General features: G+C 35.5%; 1 protein-coding gene across 2 annotated transcripts; it reads left to right on the plus strand.

The window, feature by feature from the left end:
• The first annotated feature begins 295 nt into the window (after positions 1-295).
• On the plus strand, positions 296-15,903 carry LOC137945930 (NAD-dependent protein deacylase SRT2). Of its 2 annotated transcripts, none has more exons than XM_068792033.1 (10): positions 296-486; positions 1,378-1,753; positions 1,838-1,903; positions 2,329-2,374; positions 3,868-4,028; positions 4,206-4,335; positions 4,495-4,659; positions 13,176-13,303; positions 15,360-15,459; positions 15,599-15,903. In XM_068792033.1, the coding sequence occupies exons 2-10, from the start codon at positions 1,467-1,469 to the stop codon at positions 15,650-15,652; spliced, it is 1,137 nt and encodes a 378-aa protein (XP_068648134.1). In that variant the 5' UTR covers positions 296-486; positions 1,378-1,466; the 3' UTR covers positions 15,653-15,903. The 2 variants fall into 2 exon arrangements, with proteins under 2 accessions (XP_068648134.1, XP_068648133.1); XM_068792032.1 differs by having other exon boundaries at positions 296-453.
• The last annotated feature ends 350 nt before the right edge of the window (positions 15,904-16,253 follow it).

Below are 16,253 nucleotides of genomic sequence, written 5' to 3' on the forward strand. Positions count from 1 at the left end.
GCAACTTAGATAATTACTTGAAAATTAAACCTCTTGTAGATTAGTTCAATGGAGGAGTGAAATTTAAATTCAATCTTTTGGCAAAACAATTCTATCCAAATTATTTGTTATCATCAAAATTTGACTAATAAAAAATCTTTAGACAAACAATTTAATTGAATCCTTGAAGTCACACTTTCTTGAGCAATCAAGAATTAATTTGGTTGAATATAAACATTATTTTACTATATACTTAGAAGAGGGTTGATAAAATTGGCTCATTTGCTATATGTTTCTCACCAAATAGCCTTTCCAATTGTTCTCCCAACCGCCAGTCTTGCAGCTTTTATGGGTTATCATTATTAAACGATAAAAACGAGAAACTGCAGCCTTTCGTGCCCCTGGAGCGTGGAAGTGACTTCCGCTCTCCACTTACACTCTGTTTTGCCCCTGTCGGTGTCCTTGCTAATACAGGTGTGATGTTATCTCCAAGACGATTCAATTTTTGTGAGTTTTTTTTTTTTTTTCTGCTCTATTGTTGTTCTTTTTTCTTTTTAAATGAGAATATCATCTTCTGATTTGAGTACCATCAGGTGATGGGCTTGACACGGTGCTTGTTTCTCCAAAATTTAATTTTGTCTTATTTGAAGATTGACGGTTCAGTTAAATTGCTTTCGTTGAAAAATTAAAGAGTCTTTTCGATTGCATATGTATGAAAATAAGCATGAAGCTCTACTTCCGCGGGTCACTACATTTTGGTTGTTGCGTCGCCCAGATTCAGGTTCTAAGGTTATATTCAATAATTAGTCTTCAAGTAGTTTGCATAGCTCTGCTGAATGTGGGAAACTGAGCGTTTGGCGGTTCCAATTTCGATTGCATATGAGAAGATATGAAGGTGCGCAGAAATTGAATGTGAATTTGATAAGCATCAATATAATAATGCAGGTATTGTATCTCTTAAATTTAATAACACGCAGAAAAGATTTTGCCCTATATTACTGCATGTAGAGCAATGCATAACATAGGCTATAGTAATGTCCATCTTGTATAAGTTGACGCACTAGGTAGTTATGATAACCTGGATATTTGAGATTTGTTAGCCTTACATGAGATGCAGTGAAAGGTAAGATAACAAAGATATTTGCAGTTGGTGGTCTTTGATAAAATGGATTCAAATGTAAGATAACTAAAATTGTAATTCATCTAGACAGGGCAATTGAGATAGGCTGCAGGGTTTCAGTACATCTGCTTGTTTAGATAGAGCCTATGGCACTATCCAGCACTAGTTCTTATTTTATGACTCAAAACGATGGCAGATTTGTTGTAGTAAGTTCCTCTTGTGGTGTTGCGATTTGAGTTTTCATCCATATTCAATACTAATGAAAATTTTCTGTGCAGTTCCTGAGAAGTGTAGGCCAACTGTTTGTTTGAACCACTAAGACTGACATTCTTACCAACTGCTTACTAATGTAAGCTGGCTGCTTAACATGAGAGTTCTCTCCTTTTGGAACTTCTCAAGGAATTCCTTTCTCATGTTGACAATTCAGTCGAGTACGGCACATGGAATTTTGAACAGCAAACCAGTGAATGACCTATCTTTTCGGTTTTGTATAAAGCATTTCAAGACAACATGCAGATATTCTCCTTCCGGGACATCTCTGAAACATGAACAGAAACCATCTTTGTACTTTTTGAGGAGCAAGAATTTGGTTCCTGATTCAGATCCTCCAAGCTCCAACGATGTCAACAATTTGTATCAGTTTATCAATCAGAGGCAATCTTTTAGATACTTCCATTATTTGGAATTTGCTTGCTACATATATGATAATTTCTCACTGCAAATCTAATTTTGTTACAGTCGCAAACTTATGGTATTAACTGGGGCAGGAGTAAGTACTGAAGCTGGGATTCCTGACTATCGCAGGTTCATCTGTTTCCCTTGTTTTATTTTATTTTTAACTTTATAGTTTGACTCGTATCAAATGCTCAATTCAAGCAGAAGCAGACAAAGCAATTTGTGGATTATTGATTTTTCAACTTTTCATGTAGATAAACCATCTATCTAGATTTTATTTTTTGCTCTCTCTCTTTTTTTTTTTTTTTGAATAATTTCCTAAATCTTGAAAGGTGAAGAATAAAGAAAATTATTGCAAGGGACATGTACTCTGAAGATCCATCGTGAATAATTTTATTTTCAGTTTGTTTTAAAATTTACTGATATCTCTCAGATGGTGCACTTCGAGGAGAGCTGTATCTTTTAATCTACTAACCAGCTGACTCTATCATATACTCTTTATTATTTTTTCTTGTTTTTGATCTAATACAGTAATTAAATTCCTTTCATGGCAGTCCCAATGGAGCCTACAGTACCGGTTTCAAGCCAATAACACATCAGGTCACCTCTCTGCATATGTTAGGATATTTTTCATTCTTCCTTTTTTTGGTTTTATCATCAGTATATCCCTAAGTTGTAGTAAACATACTCCTGATATTCAAATTGATTCTACATACCCTGTAACTTTATCAAAATTACCTATTTACCCTTACAACTAAATTTAGTCTAGTTTGAAAAGTAAACTGATGAATTTACGTCTACTAAAAACATTTTTAAAAAAAAATATTTGCTTTAAAGTAGGTCCCAAGTATGGATCCATTTCCTATTGGGACCAGAAGGCCAGAGACAAGGACTCCTCATGTATGCCTGCAAAGGGGGGCTCCCCCTGCTGAGCTGGCCCTACTAGGCTGACCCACCATTTCAATCAGGGTAATTGTCTTTTTAATTCAAACTTGACTAAATTTAGCTTTTAGGGCATGGTAGTAATATTTATGAAGTTACTGGTATGTGGCCATGATACAGGGGTAGTAACTAGGTAATTTCACCATTTTTTAGGAGTCAACAGGTAATTGGATCTGTTTTTTACTCTTATAGAAGTAATTGTTCTCCAGTTCATGAAGTTCAAAATAGAAGTTACCTTTTGTTGGAAGTTCATCTATTGGTTAAAAATGTGGTAGGCGTTCAAAATTCAGTTCAATAAAGAGACGACCTTTCAAATTTGAAGCCAAAGTTTCAATGATATGCAGGACAATCTAAGAGAAAAATAGTTCAATAAACTTGTTGAAAGAAAACATGCATGCACATCCTCATGCTTTACAACTTCTCATTAATCTTGTGATAACGGCAAATGAAGGAACTGAGACTCTTGTTTCATATGTGTCTATAATCTTCATTTGATCCCGAATTGCTAGTACGCTCTATCTTACTCAGCAATCTGTTTATATCTCTTCTCAGTAGCATGTTGGTAGACATCGATGTGTGATTTTCAGGTTTCTCATATGTTGTACAGTCTGGAATGTTTTGCCTGTTGAACCAGGGTCAGGTTGGACTAGAGGCCTGGCTGCTTCTTAAAATTTGAAATGCATTTTTTTTTTAAAGTTTGGAAAAGAGGTCTATCTGACTCATTCAGCCAATTTACGTGTTCATTTGGTTGGTCAAATGAAGTTGTTTACATTAATGTAATACTACGTATATCTTCGAGGTTTTACATTTATTAAAAAGAATCCACTCACCCAGTGGTTCAACCAGGTTGCTGCAGTTTGTCAGGTTTGCTACTCAGCCAGGCTGGGTATTAATGCATAGTTTATAAAAGTTCTGGTGACATTGTTGAATTTAAACCATCCGAGCCCGTAGGTAATACTGTGCTAGAAGCTATCTCCCTACGTTAGCACCTACTTAATTGTTCTTATCTATTTGAGATTTGTTTTATTGTTGCTCTTTCGAAGTTGCTTCTGGTTACTATCTGATCTGCCATAGGTCAGTGGGTATTTGTTTATCATGTTTTCAGTACTTATTTGTGTCTTGTTATCTTATGAAAATTTGGGTATAAGCAGGAATTTGTCCGCTCCATTCGAGCCCGTAGGCGATACTGGGCTAGAAGCTATGCTGGATGGAGAAGATTCACTGCAGCACAGCCAGGTCCTACTCATATTGCTTTAGCATCTCTGGAAGAAGTGGGTCGAATAGATTTCATGGTTACACAGAATGTTGATAGGTGAGAATGGCATCTGTATCTTTTCTTTCTTTGAAATAAAATTATCAACATAAAATAAAAAATAAAAAAGAATGGCATCTGAGAGTCCCAACTGTAGTTCTGGTAGAAACAAATGCTCATTTTATTGGGAATTAACATTTTTTATGTCCTTTGTTTGGATATTTATTTAATATCCAGGTTGCATCATCGTGCTGGAACCAATCCTCTAGAATTACATGGCACTGTTTACTCTGTTATTTGTTTACAATGTGGTTTTTCTATCTGTCGGGATTCATTCCAGGACCAAGTTAAGGCCCTTAACCCAAAGGTAAAATAATTTCCTGATCATATTCCAAGTTGCTAGTAGTGTTTATCAATCTTTCTTGTTCCTATGATGAAAGGCCTTTCTTCTTCTTGTTGGACATTTTATTCCTTATATCATGAAAACATATTTGATGATATACTTGGTGTCATGAACTTGTCACAGTGGGCTTCTGCAATTGAAAGCTTGGAGAGTGGACCTCCTGGTTCAGATAAGACCTTTGGCATGCAGCAAAGGCCTGATGGTGATGTTGAGATAGATGAGAAATTTTGGGAGGAGGATTTTCTCATACCAACCTGCCAGCAGTGCAATGGATTGCTGAAACCCGATGTATGTTTCAAACTCTTTCAGTAACTATTCTTTTGCTTCATGCTTTTCATGCATACTAGTTTAGAAAGAGACATGTACTGCTGTTATGGCCTTCTTCATCTGGTTACCTGTGGGGACACTTTCTTTTCTCAAAAGTTGGTAGGCATCTCGATCTTTTTAATGTTTTTTATTTTAATGTAGAAACCAGATGAAATATGAAGGAAATAGGTTTTGATGTGAGAGGAGAAGGGGGCAAATAGGATTATGTGTTATGGATGGGAGAGATGTTGGGTTCTTGGCATAAAATATGAGTAGGTATTTGGGTTTTTTAGGAGCCCTAACCTTTGCATGCAACGAAACTCCAACACAACTTTATGAGGGTTCCAGACTGCTTTCCCTCATGTCACATGAAAATATATATGTTTGGTTAAGACATACATAGTGAAACTAACTTTCTTATAGAATCTCTCCAACCCACAATCCCTCTCTTTCTCTACACTTAATCAAAATACTCCATGTTCCCTCTCTTTCCTTGCTCCTTGCTTAATTAAAATACTCCCCCAATCAAAGATCGCATCCCCTCCTTTCTAATCCTACATACAATAACATATGCTCTCTCATAAAAACCCTTTCTCTCTCTTAACTCATTTAAACCTACATACAATATAACATATGCTCTTTCTCATGAAAACCCATTCTCTCTCTAACTCTCTTAAGTCTATAGAAAGGCCCACTATCACAACCTTTGCCTATTTTTTAATATTTGTAATATATCCTCTTACCTAAATTGTATATGGACCCACACCCCTAGATCTGCCAACCACTTGGCAAACTCCCATGCTAAATGGGGATCATCCCTCCAAAGCCTCATTGTGGAGGATGACCCTTCTCTATAGGTTGTATGTCTTCCTCTTTGTATAATTTTCACACATTCCATAAAACATAAACAACCCTTGCCCACATAAAGGGCCTATTAGATTCAAAATAAATTCTTTTATTACAAAATAAGCCCTAAGACTCATAACAATGGTGAGTATTTTATTGATAAGAGAAAAGGAGGCTAGAAACAAAACTGGTTGTTTACAAAGAGAACAAGTGAAAAGAAAGACTAAATGTTGGGGGAAAAAACACCTGGAAAGTGTCATCTTTATGAAGGGGGTTTAATGCACTTGGAAAGCACCTAGGGAAAGTGAATTCTAGTTTGTTCTACTTTCTTTAGAGATTGTACTTTTTTCGTTATTGTGCCATATAAGAAGTGCAATATATTGTACGTTTTGTGTGAGTGTAACCTTATAGAATGTGTATATGCAATTCACTAATAAAATAGATTTTTAATGTGATAGGTAGGATAAGGAGGGAGTATTTGTAAACATTTAATTATAAATCAATAAAAAATTAAGTTCATTGTTAAGGAATAGTCCCACATTGATTAGTGAGTACAAAGATCTTGAGTTTATTAGTTGGGAAAGAGGTTTCCTAAATTGACTAGTCATTTTGGGATAGGGCCTTGGGCCCAACTTAACATGGTATCAGAGCAGGTACTCATATGTGGGCCTACACCTAAAAACTATCTACTTGTAGAGCCACAACAGAGGGCCTACACCTAAAACTATCCACTTGTAGAGCCACAAAAGAGGGCCTACACCTAAACTGCCTACTCCTAAATTATCCACTTGTAGAGCCACAAAAGATGGTCTACACGTGAGGGGGAGTGTTAAGGAATAGTCCCACATTGATTAGTGAGTACAAAGATCTTGAGTTTATTAGTTGGGAAAAAGGTTTCCTAAGTTGACTAGTCATTTTGGGATAGGGCCTTGGACCCAACTTAACATTCATAATATTGAATATATAGTATTTCAAATTTTTTTTGTTGAAATGATGCTGATATAGTATTTCAAATTAATTATTAAGTAATTATAAATTCAATAAATCATTGAATTAGACAACATGAATTTGAGATTTTTAATATAATTGGGAATTAAATTCATAATCATGTTATTTACTTATCGTAATTAATTTTGTAAAAATTAATTAAGAATACCTAAATATTATGGTCTCTAACAAATATACTCATTTAAGTATAATTTAATTGATATCTTAAATAAATAAAATAGCTATTTATGTAGTAGTATTTTATGAACTTAATTATTTTTTAATAAAAATATGTTTAATGAATCATTAGAAAAGGGGAAGACTTTACATGGCTGATCATTAGACAGATATGGAAAGCAAAATTCTACCCTGAGAGGTGATTTATGAAGGAACGAGTTAATTTACTTTCCTTGGGTGAGATGAATTCCACCCCAACATTCTTTGTCAACGCATTTTTGTAACTTTCTCAAGGGATTTATATTCCGAAATTCAAAAAAGGCTTAGTAATTTCCAAAGGGAGATGTCCTTCAGCCCACCTGTAAAAAGTGTGAAACTTAGAGAGAGAGAGAGAGGGAGAAGAGAAAAGGAGGCACAAGCTTTGATGGACGATCCCCAACACTATTTATTAGGTTTAGATAATAATTTACAAAAAAGACAAAAATGCTCCTCTCACATAAAAATCACTTGTTCCCTTATAACTCCCATTATATTCTTCCTATGAATATAAAAATTTATACATAGACTAAATCTATTTATTAATTTTAGATAATAATTTACATAAAAGACAAAAATGCCCCTCTTAAATAAAAAATCACTTATTCCCTTATAACTTGAATTCTATTCTTCCTATGAACATAAAAATTGGTAAATAGACTAAATCAAATAGGCTGAACAAGATAGTGTCTTGATATAAAATATCCAATCATGTAAAATAACCTAAATACCCTTGATTTGATTTTTTCACTCTCCCCCTCAAGCTGGAGCATATATATCCATGATTCCCAACTTGTCAAAGAAGGTCATGAATTCACTCTTTCCTAGTGCCTTGATAAAAATATCTCCAAGTTGATCACTTGACCAAACATAGGGGATGGCCACTTCTTTCTTCATCACAACATCTTTGAAAAAATGGCAATCCACCTCTTGGTGTTTTGTTCTCTCATGAAAAACTGGATTGCTAGAAATAAAAATAGCGGTCTGGTTATCATAAATTATAGTCATAGCTTCCTTTTGATGAAAGCCCAACTCCCCAGATACCAATCTTATCCACATGAGCTTGCTAACAGTATGTGTCATAGCTCTGTATTCAGCTTCTGCACTAGATCTAGCTACCACATTCTACTTCTTACTCTTTCAGTTAATTAAGTTACCACCTAGAAAAACACAGTAGCCTATAGTAGATTTTTTGTTGAGCTTTGAACCAGAGTAGTCTGCATTAGAGAAAGCCTACATTTTCAAGTGACCATTATTTCTAAAGAAAAGACCTTTCCCCTGTGGTCCCTTGAGATATCTCAAGATCCTCTGAGCTTCTTCAATATGGATTCTCTGTGGGTGTTCCATAAACTGGCCTACTGCACTCACTACAAAAGATATATCCGGGCGCGTAATTGTGGTATATATAAGCTTCCCAACCAGTCTCCTATACAATGTTTTATCGTTCAATTCCACACTTTGGTCATCGTACGATTGAGTCCAACTTCCATCGAGCTACTGGTTTAGCTCCTAACAGTCCATACTCATGTAGCTTATCGGTTATAAACTTTCTTTGTGATAACACCAGTCCTCCTTTGCTTCTTACAACTTCGACTCCCGAGAAATATTTTAATGCCCCCAAGTATTTGGTGTCAAAGTGAGTTGCAAATAGCCTTTTAACTTCTTCAATTCTAGGGGTATTAGTACTAGACAAGATGATATCATCCACATATACAAATAAAATTGTGATCCCCGAAGGCCTTTTTATGACAAACAATGAATGATTGCAATGGCTCTTAGAGAAGTCCACAGACATCATTACTTGACTAAATTTTTCAAACCAAGCATGAGGGCTTTGTTTCAGGCCATAGATTGCTTTCTTGAGTCTACAAACCTTGTGCATCTCCCCCTCAGCAACATACCCTGGAGGTTGCTCCATGTAGATTTTTTCTTGAAGATCACCATACAATAATGTACTCTTTATGTCTAACTGGTATAAGGGCTACCCCTAGTTAACAACAATAGATACCAAAATGTGTATTGAGGACAGTTAAGCAACTGGAGAAAAGGTTTGAAACACATCAACACCATAAGTCTGTGTAGATCCTTTGGCCACAAACAAGCTTTATACCTCTCAATCGAGCCATCAACTTTGTATTTGATTGTAAACACCCATCTACAGCTAACAACTGCAGCACCTGAAGGTAACTCACATAACTGCTAGTTTCCTTGCTCTAACAAAGCAACCATCTCAGCATCCATGGCTTGCTTCCACTATGAAAAGGACATTGCATCCTACACTAAAGAAGGAGTAGCGCAAGCAGAATAGACAATGCAAACTTTTTGTAGTTCTCAGGCAAATGATCATATGACACAAAATGAGACAACAGATGTCGAGTACCTTTTTGAACACCTTTCCTTAAAGCAATAGGTAGGTGTAGATCACTTGCCTTAGGATCCTGAGACGGAGACTCGTCATGGTCTGGCATGAGAGAGGAGGTTGTGGGCTAAGAGGGATGCACCTGTCGACGTTGATATAGCTGCAAGGGTTTCTCAACTATGGTATTTGGCGTAGGTCCAAGACAATTCTCGATTGGTAGGGGAATAACTGATTCAGAAACTAGGGAAGAAAATGGTACATCAATGGAAGTAGTATACTCAAATAAGGGAGTATCCTCAATGAATTTGACATTTGCGAATACAAATGTTTTTCTAGTAGATGAACAAAAATACTTGTATCCCTTTTGTGGACGAGAATACCCAAGAAAGACACACTTAACTGCACGAGGAGATAACTTATCTTTGGATGATCCCATAACATGAGTAAAACAAACACATCAAAAGACATGAGGAGAAACTAAAAACAATGGAGCCGAAGGTAACAAAATCTGAATAGGAATTTTACCTTCAAGAACAGATGAAGGCATCCTATTGATCAAGTAGCATATAGTAAGCACTACGTCACCCCAATAGTGCTTGGGAACCTTCATTATGCAATATCTAAGTGCAAGCTACTTCTAGTAGATGACGATTTTTACGCTTTGTGACTCCATTTTGTTTTGGAGTAAACACCCATGAGGTTTGATGACTAATCCCTTGATTTTGACAAAAAAATCAAACTTATGATTCATAAATTCAAGACCATACGTAAAAGACGAATGGAAGTTGAAAACTGATTCTTTATTTCATTGTAAATTTTTTGAATACATCAAATGCTTCAGACTTCTCCCAACAGAGTTAAACCCATGTACACCTACTGAAATCTTCAATAAATGGAATTAAGTACCTAAAACCAAACAAACTAGTTATAGCACAAGAACCCCAACATCTGAATGAATAACATCAAATGACTGACTTGTCTTATGATGTGAGGTTGCAAACGAGCTCCAATGATGCTTGCCTAGCTGACACGACTCGCATTGAAAGGTAAGACTGGAAGGAAATTTTGGAAAGACTTGAATTTGTTTTACTGACGAAGGATGATCTAATCGCAAATGCCACAGGAATGGGGTAGCAGATGTATGAAGTTCATGTAGTGTATTATTTGGTGGGTGGTTATCCAAATAATACAAACCATCTCTCTCACACGCGGAACCAATTGTCATCTTTGTCATGAGGTCCTGAAATAGACAATGAGTAGGATAAAACGTCAAAGAACAATTCATAGACTTAGTTAACTGGCACACTAACAACAAATTTAAGGAAAATTTAGGAACTGATAAAGCAGACTAAGGAGACAAGAAGGATGCATGAAGAACAATACCAACACCTTGAACTAAGGAAACATACCCATCGGCTAAGTTTACTTGTTTTACATTTGATGACTCTTTCACATTAGAAAACAAGGATGACATACATAACATGTGAGCAATAGCTCCGGAATTGATAACACAGGTAGGAGAACACAGGTAGGAGAAGAAGACACTTGAAGAGTGGACATACTTGAAGTGGCCAGAGATGAACGAACTGATAATTGAGCTAGGCGCTGCATAATTTGTTGTTGTTGCTGAAATAGTTGTTGTACCTCATCAACTCACCCTGAAGGGACAAGGGCAACAACCTCTGATATTATTTCATTGGTCTCATGATTGGTAGAGTTTGCCCAAACAGGTTTTCCAAATTTTACCCAACACCTATCAGAGTAATGGTTAGTTCATCCACAATGGACACACTTCCTCTCGGACTTACCATCACCTCTATCTGAACTGTCTCTACCTCTACCTCTTCCAAAACCTATCTGGCCTCGAGATGAGTTTGCTGGGCTAGAACTAGAGCCCAAAGTATTAATTGCAGTAGGATCTATCACCTTACTCCTTTTTTCTTCTTTGGATACCAAAGTTGTTTCTGCCTTTACAATTCTATCGAAAGTAGTGGGTAACAAGGGTACCTCTTCTGGCTAGGATCTGTGCCTTAATGTTGTCAAACTCACTACCTAGACCATCAAGGAACTTCGCCACCAGTAGCTGGTTCTATTGTTTCCTCAATTCCTGCTCATTCGTAGTGAACGGATGATACACATTAATTTCCTGCCAGAGTCCTACAAATACATTGTAATATTGTATAACTATCTTGTTACCCATTTTGAGTAAGTTGCTCTCTTGAGCTATAAGTACTCCAAAGAGATCCGCATAGCCTTTGCAGTTTCAAAGTGCATCACTTGGTTTCTCAATATTGAATTAATACTGTTGACAATCCAAGTCATAAACTTGGTTGTCTTCAGCTTCCTAATCATCAGTTGTTGGGATTAGAGGGTTGTCTTTCAAGAACATTTTTACTAATCTGGCCCAATTGAGATAATTCAGTCTGGTCAACTTCTTAGATGTCATAAACACAACATCTTTGCCATCAAATCCACCCATATCTCTGAATGGTAGATAAATTTCACCCAAATCAGCCATAGAATAAGTATAAAGTCACTAAAGTATTCAATTTCAATATCCAAACACTTTCATAAATTCCAATGATGTGGGCTCCACTTCGTAAAAATTAGGGTTAGGGCAGGTGTGAGATGTACTCAAGTAGTATGTGCTCAAATCAACACCATATAGCAATTAGATAAGAGATCTTTCAAGAATAGACCACAATTAGGGCTGATGTCAGCATATAGACTGATGCAGGCACTGGTCTAAGAATAGATGATGCACATCCCAAGATCACTCAAAAGGAACCCTTTTTAGGGTAATCAAGGCATGAATAATCCTTCAAAGGATGATAGAAGCAGTAACCCTAGGGCTATGGTAGAAGAAAAAGGAGAAAAATTGAATTTTTACCAATAAGTCATCGAAGAGATTTGAAAAATCTGTTCTTGTGAAGTCGTACAGATAAAAGAAGAGATTTTTCTGGCTGAGATGTACTCCCAGCAACGAGCACAACTCTGATACCATATAAAAAGTGTGAAACTTAGAGAGAGAAAAAAAGAAGAGAGAGAGAGGGAAGAGAAAAGGATGCACAAGCTCTAAATGAGCTGCATTGGGGGTTGTGCATGAGCTGCATTGTGGGTTTTGCATGACCCCCAATGCTATTTATCAGGTTTAGATAATAATTTACAGATATGACAAAAATGCCCCTCTTACATAAAAATCACTTATTCCCTTATAACTCCTATTCTACTTTTCCTATGAATATAAAAATTAGTACATAGACTAAATCAAATATGCTGAACAAGATAGTATCATAATATAAAATATCTGATCATGTACAATTACCAAAATACCCTTGAGCTGATTTTCTCACACCACCAATAGACATTCAAGAATTCTTTTCAACCTAAGAGTATGGGAGAAACAATCTGGAAGTCCCAGCCATGGAGTAATATCAAAGAGTCCACATTGTGGAGTCAAGCAAAACATATGAGAAGCATATGCGTACTGGATAACTGCCACAGAAGTTCTCTTGAATAACTGCCACAGAAGTGTTCGGCCTGCAATTCATGCTCTAGGTTCACTCTAGTTATTAATGACCTTACTATTCTTTCATTCCAGAGGGTCCATGGGTCTCTACTTTTTGAGCTGAAAAGTCAGGTTATGAAAGAACTAAATCTCTCACTACCAAAATAGTAGATGGGTGTGTTGAAAATCTTGTAGAATTCTGGTGTGTAATGTAAGAGGTATAAGCATTTTTGTACACAAGGGCATTTTGGTTCTTTCTGTAATGTTTCACTTAAGTGATATAAAAGAGGATTAGGCTCGAATTTCGAGACCGAATCCAGAGCAGCCTTCACATTGCCGCTTTCTCCATTTTCTCTCCTCTTTTCCCTCTACTCTATTTCTTCTTAATCTCACCATTTTACAACATACCAGTTTGAGTAATGAGGCAGCTAAAAGGCTAAAATACTGACTCTGGTGTCTAGTCAGGGTTCTAGAGGGATAAAGATAACACCCTTACAGTAATCTATCAAATAATAGCAAAACCCCTAAAAACGAACATGAAATACGATGATTTGTTGATTAAATTTTTCTATCTCCATGTTGAAGGTTGTGTTTTTTGGAGATAATGTCCCCAAGGATAGAGCTGAAAAAGCCATGGAAGCTGCAAAAGGATGTGATTCTTTGCTTGTGTTGGGTTCAGCCCTGATGACCATGTCTGCCTTCCGACTCGTGAGGTGCTTGCATTCATCACTAACCATCGTTTTCCTCAGATGCCAGTTTTTTAACACTAATGTTTCACATGTTCATGCTATTTCAAAAGCAAGGTTCTGAATTCTCTAAAAAAGTCATTTTAGAGAGATGTTTGATCTGACCAGTATTTATCATTTGTTATCATTAGGTTGATCATGTGAAATTCTATTGCTTAATATGTTTACTTACTACATTCTTATGTTATTGTTACGTCAAACATGGAAGACCTGCTATTTTATCTACAGGTGCATGCACCATAATTTGCTGCTTTCTATTTTACCATATAGCATCTAGCAACCGTCGACTGAACACCTGCATCTTCTGCTGAGCGCTTCTGTGAGAACATGGTTTGATCCTCTATGCACATTCATGTGAATCAGTATAAGAAGTTTTTAGAAACCCAAAAAAAAAAAAAAAGAGTTCCATGAGAAACTTATTGAAGTAAGAAGAAAGAAGACTATAATTGAATCAAAACTATTCTAAAAGTAAAAGAAAATAATTGAAGAAGATTGAGTGGAACATTTAGGATGCATATTTATAAAAGAAGTACCACATCAAGAATATTAGATAAATGGTACCTTTTAATAATTCTACAAAACAACTTATTTGAAAAATAAAAATGAAAAAAGGATTCTACAGGACCCACTGTTGAAGCTGGAGTATTAACCAGCTGACTTACTAGACAAGAAAGGCTTTTCAAAAGTTATTCTAAACCTCATTCTAGATCTTTGTGGAGATTGCCTTCTTAAAAGGGCATTTGTTCAAATTGCTTTGAAGATGTATTTTATGTTCCGTGAAAAAACAAATTTCTGTCTCAATTGACTGCTTGTGTGTCTTAGCTTAATGGAACTTGAGCGTAAATTTTGAGCCTTTCCAGCCAATGTGCTATTTCGCAACTATGTGCCCTCTTTTTTCTTTCTATATTATTTTAATATGTATTTGTGATGCAGCACATGGCTCAATTCTGGAAGAGACTAAAAGAATATAAAGAGAGAAAAACTCTTCCAAAACATTCTTATCTAGAGAAAGCAAGTTTCTACTTTTACTAATTTTCTAGCTTATTAACAGTCTCAATTAGGACAACTTTTTTTAGGATTTTTTTAATTTTTCTTTATTAGTAGTCACTTTAGGAGAGTGTCATAAGTTAGAAAGTCCATTATTATTAGTTTCCATCTAAGATTGTTGCTGAAATTCTTTCTTAGCAAGTGGTTTTCAATTTAACTAGTCAATGTGCAATTTTAATTAGGAAGTTTAGTTATAGGAAAGTTTTATTATAGTGATGTCATTAAACATGGCTCAATTGCGGAAGAAAAGGCTAAAAACCATGAAGACAGAAGAATTCTTTCAAAACAATTCAAACTATACACAAGAAAAAAGAAGAGAAGAAAAGAAAAGAAGAAGACTAAAACAACAGCTTGCTTTATTGGAAAGTACTGCAGATTCCTCTAATTCATAGCTCTTAAACAACATGGACTTGCCAAAATAAGTACATTACAATAATAGAACTCCAATGACTGAGCTTTCGAATTACAAAAGAATATTGACTAGCTAAATTCAAAACCACTTTCTAAGAAAGAATTTCAGCTATTATATTGGATGATAACTACTAAAAATGGACTTGCTAACTTTTGAGAAAGAAAACTTATTGATCAAAAACTTCCCTAAAAAAATTTCTCTTAATCGATTTTGGTAACAAACTAGGAAAGTTCTAAAAGTAGAAAGTTGCTGCATACATTGAAAGTACTGAAGGTGACTACTTCCCATAAAGTGAGCTGTTGTCTTTCAGTCTTCTTATTTTCTTTTCTGTTTTTCTTCTTTTCTATAGTTTCATTTTTTTGAAAAAGTTTCTGTATTTTCATATTCTTTAGCCTTTTCTTTCACAATTGAGCCATGTAATGCACTTAGCAAGTCACATTTCCTAGTCTCCAAGTCTTGGATTCTTTTTCTTGTCTTGTTTATAAATATTTAATTTTCCCTTGCTTCATCATAAGGTTCTGGTTTTGAGTAGTTCTGGTATTTTGAAACATAATACATTTCTAGGGCTGCTCATGATGGAGGAGCCAAAATTGCCGTTGTCAATGTCGGAGTTACACGTGCAGATGAATTTGTCCCGTTGAAGATCAAGGCACGATGTGGTGAGGTATAAAATGAGAACCTATGAACAAACTGTAGTCTCTGCTTCTTATTTTTTCTGCTAGATTATTTTTATTTTTGAACATCTGTTAATTAAGTTTAAAGTTAGAGACCTGGGCTTGAATTCTGCAATCATTTTGTTACAGATAATGCCCAGAGTGCTTGACATGGGATGCATGAAGATTCCTCCAATTCATTAAATTAATAGATCAAAAAGGTTATTCACATGGAAATAGCAGATTCAAGATGGGTTCCATTTAATTCTTCAGTTGGGAGATTGAACGAAGCAAAAGCTGCATGCCTAAATTGTGGTGAGCGTTTCTCTCTAGAAACTCTTTTAAAGCTGTATTTTGTTTGTAAGCTGCATTTCAATACTCTTGAAATGTATTACAAGAATGAAATAAAGAACCTGGGATACGATTATCTATTTAATGAAAAATGGTTGAGTAGGGCGGCCAAAAAAAACTCCATCTCTGTTTCACCTCTCTTTGTGTTTTTTTTTCTTTTGCTAAAGCTTGAGTATTAGCATAATTGAGTTTAAGGGTATTAAGTCATTGAAATATGGGAGCATATTTTTAAGTTATATGAATTTTATGTAACTCAAGCTTAATTAAATTGAATTAGGGATATATTAATTCCTACAATTTCAAGTTTAAAACTAAGTAGTGTGTGTAATAAAAAATTATACGATAGTGCAATTTTAATGTAAAATAAGCAAGCATACACCATAGGAGACCAGAACTTTCGTTATGGATGTTTCCCTATTGGTATTCACTGCCTAAGAACCCTTGCTTGGGAAAT

This window comes from Aristolochia californica, unplaced genomic scaffold (genome assembly GCF_029961685.1).
Source record: "Aristolochia californica isolate CCGP_79_NKW_82.1479 unplaced genomic scaffold, dmAriCali1.0.hap1 SCAF_12, whole genome shotgun sequence".
Taxonomy (NCBI): Eukaryota; Viridiplantae; Streptophyta; class Magnoliopsida; order Piperales; family Aristolochiaceae; genus Aristolochia; species Aristolochia californica.